We start from the raw sequence: 15,989 nt of genomic DNA, 5'->3' as shown, positions 1-15,989 counted from the left end.
GAGGGTATGGAGGGTGTTGGGCTGAGCAGACTCAGGCCCAGAAAGAGCAGTGAGGGGATTGAACAGAGGTGGTTTGCTTGCTCTTCATTCTTTGCATTTGAAAGCTGAATTGCAACAAACTCTATTGGCTTGGAGTGAAAAACAGGCAAGCACATAACATTACTGTTATCAAACGCCAATTTTTTCATAGCAATTTCATCAACAGTGGGCATAGAAAACAGGGATACAACTTTTAATCAGGCTGCCAGTGGCAACATTTCTGGGCCGTACAAAACAGCTGTAAGAGGACATGAAGATAAATGCAGTAATGACACTGGTCTCTCAGCTCTTCTGTTGACATTTTGTTTTTAAAAAAGCAAATAAGCAAACAACTGGCTGCTATAATGGGAGACACTTAACTATTTATTACCTGTTTATCTAAGCAGCACATACAGCCAAAAAAAAGCACACTTAGGTGCTGCATGTTAACATTGGCATACAGTTTGCGAAATGCAAACTATAACACATGTCTGAAGTGGACCAGTTTGCTGAAAAGACCATGGTAGATGTGGTTTCTGCACTACTGGCCCAAACACTGGACACCATATGGCAGAAATTCAAAGAGAAAGTTGGCACTGAAGACTACACAGCTGGCCAGAGGCTTACTAACAGAGCAAGAAAATATAACACCACTTTTCTCTGCCAACATTTAAAAATCACCAGTCATTACAATGCTGGTAATACGGCATTCATAGCTTGCTATGCAGAACAAAGTCTTGGAAATGGACACAGATACTGCTCTTAGTCTTTAGGTACATGAATAAACTGGCTGATTGGGTGCATTCTTTCAAACCATGAGCTGTCAGGACAGTTTGTGGAAATGAAGTTACTCTAGCAACAGAGACACATGCAGTGAAGAAGCACAGACTATGAAGTACCTAATTCCATGTGCATTTTTGGCAGATGCATGTTTTAGTGAAGATTACTCAGAACCACATGTTGGGCCCTACCATCTGCTGAATTCAGATACATCTATAAAGCTGGTGTGGAAATACACAAAAACCCTCTTAACTTTGGGAGAGAAACTGCCAGTGCTTCTGTAACTACAACTGCGTACCACAGAAAATTACTTTTTTTTTTGGTGAAACATGTAGTCTTTCAATACAAGAGTATACTAAGGTTAAATTCCAGCATTTAGAGCTTGATTTTATCTCAGGTCCCTATTAAAATGCCTCAGTACTTGATTGCAGAAGGGCCTGAGCAACCTGGCCTAGCAAGATGTGGTTTGAGTGGGGAATTGGACCAGACACCTTCAAAGGTTCTTTTCAATCTGAAGTGTTGTAGGAGCCACATCATTATATCCATGCAGATGCATGAACACACAACTACCTTTCTCTTAGTCAAATATAGCAAGAAAAGAGATAGATCTGCCAGTCAGGGAAATGAACAGTGGCATGCAGAAAGAAGAGACTAACAGTTTGAATAGAAAGGTGGTTTATTTGGTAGAAAGTTTGTTAAATATCCTCAGAAAAAAAGTAATTCACCCTGCATCCAGCCAAATTGCTGTTGAAATACCCAGTCTAGCTCCTCACAACTAGAGGAGGGCTTTTTCCTTCCCTCTTCAAATGCAATGCCTTCTCACCGACATTGATACCTACTGCAGTTAGAAAATCCTCCTGGGCTTCTAATCTCAGAGACCTATCAATTTATGCTTTCTGTTCTTTCTGCCAGAATCATGCTTATGTTGGACATGCCTTGGAAACAAAGGCAGTTTTTGTTTAATTGAGTAACTTCCCCTGAATTGTCTTGGACAATAATGCCTTCAGTCCTGCTGTCTGGCCCTGAAACTTCTGGTTCAAGCAGCAGTTGCTGCATTGAAATGTAGTCTCCAAACTACTAGTAATGAACCAACACTCACAAAAATTTGTGGTTTTGTTTCTAAATAGTCACTAAGTTTGTTTTAATGTGAATAAAACCAAACTCTTAAGGCTGCATTTCAAGGAATTGATGCTAGGCCCTGAACTTCTGTAGCCTGAGATATGGCAACTCAGCTCCGCTCCCCTGGTAGAGAAGAGAGGGAAAAGGCTTGTGTGATTGAAGCTCCATTTTTAGCCCCAACTGTGGAACAAAATCCAACAAGAATTAAGAATTCACAGTAACCTCCTCACTTTCTGTTCCAAGGACGAAGTACACACCTCTGACTTGTCATTTCTAATAGAATATGTGGCATAGAAAATGGAAACAAAAATCCATCAACTTGTGAAAGTTCAGAGGCAGCAGAACGAACACTTGCCTGAGATGCCACATTGGCATGGTGGGCACTGAACAAGTACCTGAGAAAGCCCCCACCAGACTCAGTAAAAGCACCTCTGTTCTAAAGGGGAATGGGGCACTTAAGGAAATTATTCCAGAAGAACCTGAAAAATACATTAATCTGCTTCTTGCATAAAGGAGTTAATTCTGAATAGTTTTGTCTGAAACACTCACTGGCAGGTTCAAGTTCTAAGCCCTCTGCATACTGCTTGGTTTCCAAGTCAAATTGTTTTGTCTCTTACACTCTGAAAATTGTCTTCTAGTTTAGAAGGGATGCCTCAAATTCATGTTAATTTTCAGCTATGAAGCTCAGTGAAATTATTGACCATCCCTGGGCTTCTAGGACAACAAATAAAGCACTACTGGGCAAACAAGGAAAACAACTTTGAGACAAATGGATAAATCATTTCCCACATCAAAACATTTATTAACTGGATACAGTTAGTTGGTTTCTTTCTCTTCCTTCCTCCTTTTTCCTTTCCCTGTTCCATTTACTGTACCTTGCTGTGAGATTTTCTTTGCAAAAATGAGCATGAATGGACCCTCATGAAAAGAACAGGACATTGCCCTGGATTTGTATAGTACGAAGACAGAAAAAGAGTGAAAAGAAAGCACACCATGCTGAAACATTCACCGCTGAAGATGCATAAACAAGCTGGCACTTAGTGGAATAAATATACAATGATGCTCAAATCCTGCCATCCTAACCATATTATAGTAAAGCCTGAGAGTGGTAAAAGCCACCTGCCACTGTGTGACCACTCCAGTATCTTTGGGGTTTTCAGCAGCTGGGAATAAATTGTGGTCCTGGTTGTGCAACTTTTCCTGTGTCCTCCGACAGGAGAGGTGCTTTGCCTTTGGAATGACATGGAATCCACACATAATTTTCACTTGCATCTGATTTTCAAAGGTCTTTTAAAAGTATCCCAACTGACTACTAAGAAAGCAAAGCACTACTCTGTGTTGTGAAGCCATTTCTCAGCTAACTTGCATTATGCATTTGTGTTGTGTGATACCCATGGCACACTGACAGCTGGAGGTTTGCAGCTTTCTTTGGTTTCATCTCTCAGGAGTTTTATGTCTTTCACATCTGTAACCAGACTTGTTAAGAGCTTAAGGCATAGATCACCTGCGAGAGACTGGGGGAAAGAAAATTCAAAGTAGAGCTCTTGCTTTACCAAAAACAAAAAACCAAACAACCCCCATTGACCAAAACTTGACAAAAATATTGTACTGGGTTCATTCAAATGTTAGGAATATGGTTTCAAAAATAGTTCAATCAACTCCACATACAAGTGAATTTGATTCAAAGGCCACTACAGTCTAGGTGGGCTTCTCATTAGGCATACAGTTTAGTGCCAGTTTTGATTTGGAGATCTCTGTCATCTACATGTTTCTATATTTAACTGTGCCCACAACTGTGGTAAAAAAACCTATCCCAAATGTCTAAGAACCAGAGCACATTAAGTTAATGGGTCAGTATCGGAGAGGCCCCACGATGTATTGTGCTATTGCTGCTTGTTTTTCATGAACAGCTAGATTTGTTTCTTACAGGTATTTTACTTGCTGCCAAGAGCAGTGAACGAACCACTTAGGCTGAGCTGTGAACTGCAGCTCCAAAATGGAATGAGGATCCTGCACAACAGCAGCACATGATCTAATCTTTCCTTTGCCTCTGTGCTGACAGAAGTCAAGGTAAACTCATGTTGAATGTCTAAGTCCAATCAGTAACTGATAAGGCCTCTTCTAATGACCTGGATCCACTACAATTAGTGATGATACCAACCAACACAGCAGTCATCCTATGTTGTTTATAATGTCTGTAATGTATCAAAGAAAACATGCATGTGTGACCTGGCTGTTTAACATCAAGGGCTATTAATCTTTTCCTGTATCGACCTTCAGAGGTGACCTTCAAAACTGCAGAGGCTTTGTTTTTAAGAGCCTCTGTTCCAAGAAAATGGAGTGGGAAGGGTGGAGGCACAGATAGGATCTGTAGGGGGAGACAGTAACAAATGGATCTAGGCAAAATAGGTAGGAGAGTTGACACAAACCCCTGCTGCTTTTGAAGGGTCTGCTCAGAACCATAGCTTTGAAACAGAGATCAGACCTTTGTAAGGATGGGAAAATAAGGGCTTTTCCTCCTTGCTAGTTTGAATTTGAAATGTTGACTTTGCCCAGTGTTGATTCCTATTGCCCTAAGATAAGGACTTCTGTAAACAATGTAAAGGACAGTAGGCAGTACAGCTGTTTATATTGGTGTGAGAGCTTTTCCCCAGGAATGATTAAGGAGAGTAGACAGTCCATACCCTCAGCCGGAATCCTCCACTCCCCTCCCATATGGTGGATGGTGATTAGTTCCAAGTATATATTAAATATAGTCTGCATGTACATAAGCTTATTTTTTATGAGACTTTTTTTTTTTAAAGATATTCTTTGTTCACCTGGAGGTACAAGCAAGATGCCCCATGCAGGCAGCACATCATCTGAATGTACACACTCTGCTCTGTGGCAAGTTCTCTGGGCTTTGTGTCTGGAAAGGCATGTACAGATCACAGCAGTTTTGGGTTGTTGTTTAGCCGAAGGCTGGAATACATTCCTACATGCCGGACCAGGTTGGGTTCCACCACATAGGCATTCTCCCCCTTCGTATGCAGCAGTGAGTAAAGGGCAATATCCTTAGCAAAACCCTGGCGGCAGTGCAGACCCCTCAGGTAACCTAAGGCACGGTGGGCAGACGGAGCAGAGAAAAGCATGGCAGGCGTGCAGCACTCCGTGACCGGCACGATATTATACAGTGTGGGGGCCAGCCGGCGCAGCTCCAGCATGTAATGCCGTCCCACTAGCTCTGACAAAGCCATACTGTACAAAGCAAAGAACAAGACAATGGGCCAACTAAGGCTGGAGCGCCCAGTTGCCCAGGAGTACACCCAGCTCAGCACAGGCCCCATAAACATGCCCAGACCTAGCCACTCAAGGATTCTCATGGGTTCAGGGTTGAAGTAGCGCTGAAGCCTCTCAGGATGGTAAAGCTTGAAGTAGAGTGCATCTCTGAGGTATGGTTTGGAAAACCGGGCCAACAAGAGATGCTGCAACACAGCAAATATCTCCTCCTCTGGCACAGCATCATCTTCCACTACAAGGATGTACTCTGGGTTGTATGCCAACAGTGACTGCTCAAGGCAGAAGACATAATCCTGCTTCTCCTTCTCAAACTGGTTCGCTCTGGGGTCAGCCTTCTCCCCAGTTTTGTCCCGACTGATCAGAGGAAAGAAGCTGCTAAGCAGCTTGACATCCTGATGGCTGCTGGGGTCTGACTCCACATTACAGAGGAGGAGGCGGTGGCTCTGGCAATGTGCACCACATTTCTGGAGGAGGTAGTGGAAGCGGGAGGCCACTTGCAAGACATAGTGGAAATCATTCTGCCTCTGCACAGTGATGATGGTGACCAGCAGCAAGGGCTGAAAGGTGTCACTGCCAGATGCCTCAGAGGCATTTTGCATCTGCAGCTTCTCAAAGTAATGGAGGGCAGCCTGGCCCTCCTGCTGGTTCTGCTCCAGGAACTCCTGGCTCATGGGGTTCAGGTGCCAGCGCCGCAAATAGAAGTAAGAGTGGAGGAGCCGGTGGCAAATCAAAGGTGCGAGCACACCAAATGTCACCACAGTCAGTGTGAAGAGATGGATAAAAGGACTGGACCAACGGCACCACCGTCCACAGAGCTGCCAGGCTTGGTGTAACATGGCTGCTGCAGAAGGAGGGCACTCCTGCTCTACTCATGCCCTTGTTCCTTCACTTCCAGTGCATCCTCCCTGGATTGCAAGGTATCAGTGGGGCAGCTGCTGCCAAACCTGCATAATTTGTCCAAGCCTAGACAGGAAAAAAAAAGATTATTAATCAAATAGGAACTGTCAGGGTGGGACGACCATGATTTGAGAAAATGGAAAGCTAAGGGCTAATCACTGAGTAAGCCAAAGTAAAAGGCTCCTGAGAAGTCCCTTGTATATCACAGAACTGTCATGTGAGGTGAAGGAAATATGAGCCAAACTAATTTTCCAAGCAAAGTGCCCCTAAGGCCTTTTCAGCATGTAGAAACTCTGATCTGACTTAGCCAGACAGGACTTTTTGTATTTGTTAATGCTTCGAATACATAACAAACAGGCAACACGGATGCAGGATGTGTCAAAACTCTTTCTGTTAAAGGCAGAGAACTTACATACCACTACCTGGTCACAGTGACATAGTATGACCTGGGTCATAACCAAGAACCAAAGCCAGACCTCTCATATCCTAGCCTAGCACATATTTGAGACAAACTTTTACCTCTGTGGAATGACACATGCTTCCCTTCTGTTCCTCACACACTTCCAAATGCATGCTTTTCCACTTTACTCCCCACAGTGTGAAGCAAGATAACAAAGATACCAATTTACTTCACTAAGGGCATGTGTATGCTAAGTGTACTGTGTGTGTGTCTGTCTCTCTCAGATGTCTCCTCCTCTCTAGACCCTGTGAAATACACAGTCACAGCAACATTAACAAGTTGCAATCGAGCCATTAATTTAAAGGCTTGTAACTTAAAATTGTCTTTAATTTAAAACTGGATATTTTTTTTTTTTGTATACACACACTTGAAGCAAACATCCACCTTCACAAAAATTAGGTTTTGCCATATTTGGCTTTTCTGTTCTGCTTTTCTGGGCTGCTGTGAACACCTAACAGCTTGGCTGTCAGAAGCTTACACAAAATCAGGGCAATAAGGCTGTTCAGATGAATTCTCTTGTGCCAGTAATTTCCCTTTTTGATCTTCTGTTTGACTACCCCTTTTATTTTCCATTCCCTCTCTTCATGAACAGAGTTATTCATGCTCCTCCAGCTGCCTGACTGTACACCATTCAGTGGAGTTTCTCCCATTTTTAACCTGCCTTCACCAAGTTCTGATCATTAAATGGTGCTCCCAGACCAAAATGTCATGCTTGTTTTCTTATCTGCACTGTCTGAGGCAGCCTAAGCAATGATGTGTGGATGGAAAGAAACCAGGGCCGTGGCTTTTCTTCTCTTAGAAGAATGGACCACGTATAACAAATGACTCAGAGGGTCATCACTGAGCAGGGTCTAATTCTGGGACTACTCAAACCACCCCTGGATAGACTGTGACATCAGTGTTGTGCTATATTATGATTCACAAAACCACAAGATTTCAAAAGATTTAATATAATGAAATAGAGACAACACATTTACACACCAAGGCATAAGAATCTGCAGCATATTCCCATATAGGTGGTTTTTTTTCCTTCTGATTGTGCAATCCTGTTTCACAGACACTGCATTGTGTTGCATCAGTGGACTCTGTAAGGGCTTTAAAGGTGATAGCTGCATGTCAGCTGCCAGATCCACGCCATGCCGATTCAGGACATGAAGACCTGAAATCCATCAGATGCAAAGACCTGGCATTAAAATGCATTTAAAAACCAGGGCTGTCCCTCTTATTTTCTGTTAGCCAGTTACAAACATTAAGGGAGCACACCAATGCAGAATCATATTCTATAGCTCACAATGACATACTTTTGAGCCTTCTCTTGATGGAGTAGCATTGTTGGCACCGTCGCTAAGTCAGCCTCCAAAGCAAGGGCACAGTGGGAAAGGGAGATGAAGAAAAGCCATGAGGTAGTTCAGTTCTCGGTGAGTAAAGAAACTCACCTTCCACCTGCCAGCTGAAGGTCTGACTTACAAACACTACGAGCCTGCGGTGAGCTCTGTAGTTCTCGGGATATACACTGAAGCGTTAATAACCCCCGCCGAGCAAGAAGCCTCCGCCCTCATGCCGCCTTCTAGTGAAAAGGGAGAAATGGCTGTCACGTCTTCCGCAGCAGCAGCTGAGCGGTGGGGGCTGCACCCTCAAGAGACAATCAAAGGGATGCTTGCCGGGGGTTTTGCTCTTCTGCAGCCCGTGTTCCAGGTCAGGCTCACAGGCACCATGCGCGGGTACCTCGCAAGCCCCTGCGGGGGGACGCCCGTGACTTCGCTGCTGCCGGCCGCCCTCAGCCGGCCCTGCCCGCGGGGAAATCTGTGCTGGGACCCCACCTGCCGGTGCCCCCGCTCCTAGCACGCAGCAGGGTAGGTAAGGTGGTGCAGACAAGCACCACCCGCTCGGGGAGGCATCGCCTGGCTTCATACAAGAAAGTCACAAACTCTGAAAAAGCACATCGGACTGGAGGCCAGCCATGCAGGTCAGTCTCACATCCACATGCGTTTCTGACTCACCCTGGCATTACCTCGTCAGTGAACAACTCAAGATCTTAGAGCTCTTACTCTGATTTTGCAACTTAGAACAGCTAAAGGAAAACCACCACCAAACAGGCACTTTTGCCTCTTTCCACATCTTCCTCTGCTGCCTGGGCTGTTAGCACTCACATTGACTGACAGACACACCATTATCAGTTTATTTGCAGAGGAAAAGACTATTTTCCTTGGGTAGCGGAATAACCAGATAGACAAAAAAAAATGCTCAGGAGCATACTGAAGTGGGTTGAATACTCCAGTTGATGCCAAAAACAAGCTGAAGGATCCAAAAAAGAGAAGAGATGCTGCTCTTCTCCCCACTTCTTGGGTGTAACACTGGGAACCCAAGAGTTCCAAATAGAGATAGAAATATCTTGCTTATACAGAGATAAAGTTTGATCTTATCTTTACAGAGTTTCTGGTCAGGCTGTTTTCTGCCCATTAGGATGGTTCTGACTTCACAGAAGCTGTTCTGGTTTTAGAAGCTGTTGGTACTGTCACTTTCACTTTTTCCCCCTTTTTGGGGGGAGGGGGGAATCTTGTTTGTTCTTCTTTCAGTGCCACTTCTGACAGAACAAGGAAGTTTAAGAAAAGCAAGAATCGGAATTAGAATTTATAATACTTTAAAAACACCTGCATTAATTCCGAATAGTAACTACTTTGCAACCATATAAATACTTGCTGTGGAGGCCACTTTTATGTATCTTCCGTGTAGAACTGAGCCATTGCTTAAATGTGTTTACAAGCTATGGTGATGTAAAGCTATATATTTGCCTTGTTTCTTTTCTTAGATCCTTATGACAAAGATTCCTTCCACAAGTATCTGGTTCCAAATCTTATGTTCCCATATTCATTAGTCCCCTAATTATTTGGCTGAATTATACTGTTCAGGAAAAAGTTACCTCTGCACACATTGAAGAAGAGTAGAAAAATTCATAACATCCTCATTAGGGTTCAGAATATGGCCTGCTATGCTAGTGCTTTAAAGGAGCAAGTTCACTTTCTGTCTGCTCCAAACTCCTCTTCACAGAGGTATTCCTACAGGTAGGCACTCCTGGAACAAAGCTTCCTACATGTTTCAAAGCTGCAAAATTTTAGGAGGCTTCTGGAGAGCTAATGTAAGAGAGGGCATCTGTCTTCAACTGCTGTTCTGTGAAAAAAGGCCATAATTATTCCTTCATGATTTCAATATTAAATGATTCCTTTTTGTCTAACTACACTTCTTAGCAGTGTCAACAGGAAAAGCCATTCCTTTCCCAACATAAAAACAGCTGGATTAAGTCATGTGGTCAGAAGCCATAGCATCATCTCTGCATGAAACAAAGGCAGGCTCTCAGAAAATGTCATGGGAAGGCAAGCTGTTAAGAGTCCCCACCTCAGCCATAATAATGGTAGCCAGTAATGATGTTCACAATCTGCAGTTTTGCCTTGTGTGTTGATTCTATAGTGGCATCCCAACTTGAAACCTTTGTGCAAAACACACTCCTACACCCCAACCTAGCATTGTGCAAAGAAGCCACAACCTCATGACCAAGCATCTCTGGCACAGACAATAGCTTTGTCTTGGCTGCGATACTGTTAGTGCACCAGCAAACAGTCCTGCTTGAATCTGAGGAAACTGATGCAAGCTTCACAAAGTCATAAAGACCCATATAGATCTCCTCCTGTTTCATATATGCATGCACACAGCTGACTGTTGTGTACAGATATCCTCAGCTTCAAAACCTACCTCCCTACCATGAGTTGATCCCTATTACTGGACCAGATGGCCAGCTTTTCTCATCTGCAATTCCCCTTGTTTTCTGACAGCTTTTAGTAGGTCGGGTGCCAGATAATACTTCTAAAATGTGTTCAGGCTTGCCTTGAAAACTGCAGTGTCTAGTAGAAGCCAAGCAGTCACAGATCTGACCATTATACTTTGATGCCAAACTGGGAGTTGGGCTCCCTAGAAAATACAAACCATCCTGGCAAAAGCTGTGTTTCTAAAAACATTCAGCAGAGTCTTTATGGCAAGAACTCAGTAGTTGTTCTTTCTTTGTATTTTACTAGCAGGTACCAAATACATCTTACCTCTTCTACTTCAAGCACTGCTTAAAGAAGTTGTCATTATGTTGTTTCTAGACAATGAATGTCCAATAAGCCAGGCTGTTTCATTTAACTTTCACCTAAAGTGCTACCTGCTACAGCAAAGACCAGGGCTGGTGGTATGCATTTGATTTCTCAGTTCTCTTAGAACTTTAATTTTTGTTTCTTATAGTCTATGTATTAAAGGCATACAACACTGTTATGGTCCAACAGATTAATGATAACCTGAAGCATAAAAGAAGTGGAGAGGGAAGTGGAGTGGGTCTGGACTTGGCCCTTTGAAGGGCTTACATGGTGTAAGATGCAGACATCAATGGCACAGCCATTTGTTTTGATCTGCCACTCCTCAGAGCCTGTCAATGAACACAGAAATTTCTGTTCAAGGAGATAGAATTTAAGCACTATTAGAAAAGTGAAATGTCATGTATACAGAAGGAGTAACCCTGTCCATTTAGGAAAAACCAGGAACCGCAGAACTGCATCCTTAATGTAAATTTACTGATAGGCTGGCCTGCTTTTCTCATTTAATTGTAGTTAATTTTTAAAGGTTGTTCACAGAAATCCAGTGAATAGTTTGAAAGCTATGGAAGCAAGAGGCAAGGTACACGCATGTGGCAGCCGGAAGATCCTGCCCCCATTTCCCTTGAACTAAGAGGGTAAAACTATGCCACTAGTGAAGCAGGCTATGAACTGAACATATACCAATTACAGTTATTTCCCCAATTCTGTGTTGCTTCTCTTGTGTATTAATTTTCCTCTGGCACATAAATCTGAAGGGATCCCATTTTTCAACACCTGCTGACCTGGGTGCCTCTCTGCTATGAAATGTCATGGGAAAGAAATGCCCTGTCCTGTTGCTATCAAGCAGTAAGGTCAGTATTCACATGAAGTGGAAGTGGAAAGCAGCCTGCAGAAGAGAGTTCTGCAAGATTAATAGCTCAACACAGAGACTTAAGGTAAGGAGTTTTGTGAGGACCTGTAATTTGAAGATGATGCCAAAGGTCTACATGGCTTTCAAATTAATTATGCAATCTGTACCTGTCTGAATTTACATTTTCTTTTGTGCCAGAGGTTAAAAAAAGGGCACATTGTTAGAGAATTTGGTAACGATCTGTGTAAGAACTGCTGTGTATTCACACAGAGATCTGCAGAGTCTTAAATGTGGCTTTTGGTTTGAGCTCACTTGTGCTTTAGTATAAAAATTAAATCCCTATTTGTTAAAAAAATGAAAATTGTATTAGACAAAGCTGCTGCTAATAATGGTACCAGCTATTACCTTTTGCTGTCTGCTCTTGGAATCTCAGAGCTAAATGTGCACTGACTCATCAGAGATGCTACAGATAATCTGTATTTTAGCTCCCTGTGTCACAGTCTTTTGCTAAAATAAGACAAGGGCCCCTGCATGCAAGACACAGTACACAAATACGGAAAGATGCAATTTCTGCCTTAGTGTTGCTTAGTTTGAAAATACAAAAGATAGGACGGAATCTGTTTTTCCCAGATAGGTAATATACCAGCCTGGTTTTTTATAGTTTAACCATACTGGTAATCCACACAGGTAAATTATTTAGAATAGCTATTCAAAAAACAGCTACTAAATGTGGTATGCTGAAGTAATTGCAACTCTTTTCAAATTAAAGCAATCTGAACAGATGAGGAAGACGAAATCTTGGTCTTGGAGAAGTCTGTCCAGAAGGAGCTATTTCAGAGCAGGAGGAGTGAAGTATCCCACCGTAGCTATTGTGGAATAGTTCTTCTGTCATAGCACTTCTATTCAATTTCTATACACAACTGTACCCTTGGGGCTTGCTAGGAAACCAGCCATTTCACAGTCTGTGAAAGAGCAATGTGCAGATTAAATTAGGTCCCCGAGTGCCTGTGGTTTGGGAATGTGCCAGGTGCACCCCTTCTAACTTAGTGAAGCAACACTTCGATCCAGGCATCACCCACAAACCATCCCTGCTGTGCAAACTGTGCAAGGCCACTGTCTTCTCAGGAGCTAAGGAGTCTAGACCATGCCTTAGGAGGAGCTAACAGCACTGTGCTAGCCGGGGCTGGAAGTAGAGCAACCTAGAACTGCTACAGCTGCACCCCTGCACACACGCCAAAGGGGAGCTGACTACGAGTCAATCCTTTACACTACAGGAATCTGGAGCACTCTGAGCTCTCTTGTGTGGCAGTGGGCTTCATGGCGATGGTCTCTCCTTGAGCAGGGATGCCTCTGAAGTTTACTCCTCAAGGCCGAGAGACCGCTTACCCAGCATCTGATATCTATAGTGAGGTAAGCACATTTCATATTAGGCCTAAGAGTATATTGTATGCTAGTGATAATTATATATCCAGCTATAGCTTAAGTCTTAGAAGTGTAGTAAGTAGCAGGCTGTTTGACTGTCATCTAATCATCATTTAAATCATTGTTGAAATCATCAATTAGATTGTCATTCAATTACCATTTCATGCCAGCTTAATTTTCAATTATTGTTAATTCATTGTTAAATCACTGCTTAATTATAATTCAATTACTGTTTAATCTTTATAATTATTACCATTTGATAATCGTTTAATAATTGATAAAATATTTTAGTTAACCCCACAGTGATGACTGACTTCTTTTAATACTTCACCTGTGACGACAGAGCAGGGGGTGTGGGTGTATGAATGGCGGGATAGAGGAATAAAAGGGAAGAAGTGTCATGATGGCTGCTAACACAGAAAATGTTGCAGCTTTACTGTTGTTCATTTTTGACTGCAAAGAATAACACACATTAATAAGGAAGTAAGATACTATTTTTGTGACCAAAGGCCTTTGATGATAAGGCTGTAAGCTTCCTGTTGGGATAGGTTTATGTAACAATAAAAATCGAGACCTATACCAGACAATAACCAGAATATCATGACTCTTAACTGCTGCGCGAAAGAAAAGATGTTTAGCCATATTGATGAACAGCATACCTCTTTTAAGAGACACTGTCTACTCATGTTAAACAGTACTACTGACTTTTTCTCTGTATTCACCACTTGTGTCTGAGGAATACAGAGTCTCCCTTGCCTGCAACATATGAAATGGACTATTTATCCTGCATAGAAAGGCACAGTAAATGGGATGTCCTGGTTCTGGGGGATGCTGGTGATCTCTTTGAGCCCCAAGGGAAGAAAATGGGATAAATACTGTAGCTGAAAATAGTCTGTTATATAATTAGTATTGCCCTTGTTGGACGAACAAGAAAGCAGCAGATTTCACATGTGCAGGAGTGTATTCCTCCTGGGGTTTGTGCTTGCAAATGCTTGCCGAACCTGGTGTGCCTTTATGGCAGCCCACTGGTTGCACATAAAATTATTTTCTCAGTGCCTGTACGAGAACAGGCCAGCCCATGAACCTGCAGTGCACGCCGGTATAGTTTCATATTTTGCTGCACCATCAGCACAGCTGCAAATTTCCTACACAGACAACGATTTTGTGCTCCTCTCTCCCTTTGGGAGAGCTGCCAGGTAGCACAAGGTGACCCTTCAAGCACCAGGATTAACAGCAGTTACCTTAGTGATGATGGTCAGAGAGGAGAGGGCGTTAGATATGCAAAGCTGATCCTCCTCGACCCCTGCCCTCCTTGCAGAGCAGCCGACACACTGGTGTTATTTCAGCGTGTCCAGCTCTCAGAGTTCTGACCACAGAAATTCTGGCCAGGGACTCCTCTGGGTGGCATCAAGCACAAAGCAGGAGCTGGCTGGGGTTTCTTTTTGTTTTCCTTAAGAGTTCCACTCACCTCCCCTAACGGAGGGGCCGTTCCCTTCGGCCCAGCCAGGCTCTGGCCACCGTCTTTTCTGCTTGTCACCATGTACGGTCACATCCTCAAAGCAGGCACACAGAACACTTTCCTGTTCCCTGCAGGCTTTCCGCTTCCCTCCTCGCTCGGGTGCCTCAGCCACGGCCGCCAAGCCCCGCTGGCTCCCGGAACACATGCCCTTCCTCGCCGCCAGTGCCCCGGTGCCTCCCCTCGCCCACCGCCCCGCACGGCAGGCGAGGCAGAAACGCCACCAGCGCCCCTCCCGCCGGCGCCGGGGCAGGGTGCCTCCCCCCCCGCAGGGAAGGGCGCACAGCCCGCCCGGGACAGCCCCGCCACGCGCGGATTTCCCGCCCCCTCGGCACCCCGGAGCGCCCCGCAGCCGGGCAGCGCCGGCGGCACGGCGGGTCCCCACGGCCGCCGGCGGCTGGGGCCGGGGGTGCTCCATGCAGCTCCGCTTTCTGCTTTACCTTGCCGCTCTGCCTATTGCTCACTTCTCTCCAGCAAATTTTTCTCCTCCCTCTCGGGCAGTGAGGGTGGGATTAAAGGCATAAAAGCCTAAACATGTGACTACGCCGGCACGGAGATGCTCGGAAGGAGGGGAAGGGGAGCTGTCAGGAGTGGGAAACCGAGAACCAGAGAGGGGTGAGGTCTGTGAAAACAAGTTAGGAAGCAGGAGAATTGTTCGCGCTCCAGAAGGACTCCCATCCCGGGGCAGAGTCCGCAGTGCAGCCGGAGCCCCTTATTCCAGCTCTGTGGTTCCCGAATTTTCATCAGGAGTGGTGAAACGCCAGCCAGGGCTGTGCTGCAGAGCCCGGTGGTCCTCTACAGCTGCACAAAGCTCCCAAAGCCTTTACCGAGCCAGGATTTCAAAGTGTACTCCACGCATGTGTCAGGTGTATTTATCAGCTCCCATGGCCACGCCTTTGCGGCACTGCCCCGTCTTGCTCTTTCTGCGTGGCTCCCATCCCTCCCTTGTCGGTAGCCGGTGCAGTTTCTGGGCTGCAGCTCTGCACTCTGTTTCAGCTGTTCATCAGCTGTCCAAATCAAGACGCCTTACTGCATGGAGAAAAAGATTGCTCCCTACATACTCAAGGGGAAAGTCAGTGCTTCGGAGTGGCCGGCAGAATGTTTAACGTGCATGTCACCCATGCTATGTAAAAATGCTAAGCTTTCACTGTGTTAATCTGTAATTAATTCATTACAGATGTAATCATTGAAGTGGGGAGGTTCATCAGCTACACCAAAATATGTATCAGCCTGTTCAGGGTCCAAAAATATCATCAAACTGACCCAAGAGTACCTCTGACCTGTGTTCATTTCCCCTCCTCCTTTCCTCTGTCTTCCATTTCCATGTTCTTCCGCACATGTACTTTTTGGCCCTGATACAATAATACTTCATTATATAAATTGTTTCTAACTACAGTTATCTGAAACACGCTTCAGAGGAAGTCTTCTGTCTTTCATTGTAAGAACTACTTAGTTCTCAGCATGCAGCTCTAGAAAAAGTGTATGTATTTCAGGTAAATTATTTTCAGGCTCTGACCTCTCTTT

General features: G+C 44.3%; 1 protein-coding gene across 5 annotated transcripts; it reads right to left on the bottom strand.

Annotated features, from left to right (window-relative positions):
• Positions 1-376: 376 nt before the first annotated feature.
• On the bottom strand, positions 377-15,338 carry PGAP4 (post-GPI attachment to proteins GalNAc transferase 4). Of its 5 annotated transcripts, XM_027786079.2 has the most exons (3): positions 13,281-14,179; positions 7,855-12,927; positions 377-6,159 (listed from the first exon to the last, which is right to left on the bottom strand). In XM_027786079.2, exon 3 carries the CDS (start codon positions 6,030-6,032, stop codon positions 4,845-4,847), a length of 1,188 nt encoding a protein of 395 aa, XP_027641880.1. In that variant the 5' UTR covers positions 6,033-6,159; positions 7,855-12,927; positions 13,281-14,179; the 3' UTR covers positions 377-4,844. The 5 variants fall into 5 exon arrangements, with proteins under 5 accessions (XP_027641880.1, XP_027641878.1, XP_027641881.1 ...); XM_027786077.2 differs by lacking the exons at positions 7,855-12,927; positions 13,281-14,179 and adding an exon at positions 14,906-15,338; XM_027786080.2 differs by lacking the exons at positions 7,855-12,927; positions 13,281-14,179 and adding an exon at positions 14,418-14,679.
• Positions 15,339-15,989: the final 651 nt, after the last annotated feature.

The sequence above is a fragment of the Falco peregrinus genome, chromosome Z, assembly GCF_023634155.1.
Source record: "Falco peregrinus isolate bFalPer1 chromosome Z, bFalPer1.pri, whole genome shotgun sequence".
Taxonomy (NCBI): Eukaryota; Metazoa; Chordata; class Aves; order Falconiformes; family Falconidae; genus Falco; species Falco peregrinus.
The sequence above is the reverse complement of the archived record's forward strand: the minus strand, read 5'-3'. Positions and strand labels throughout refer to the sequence as shown.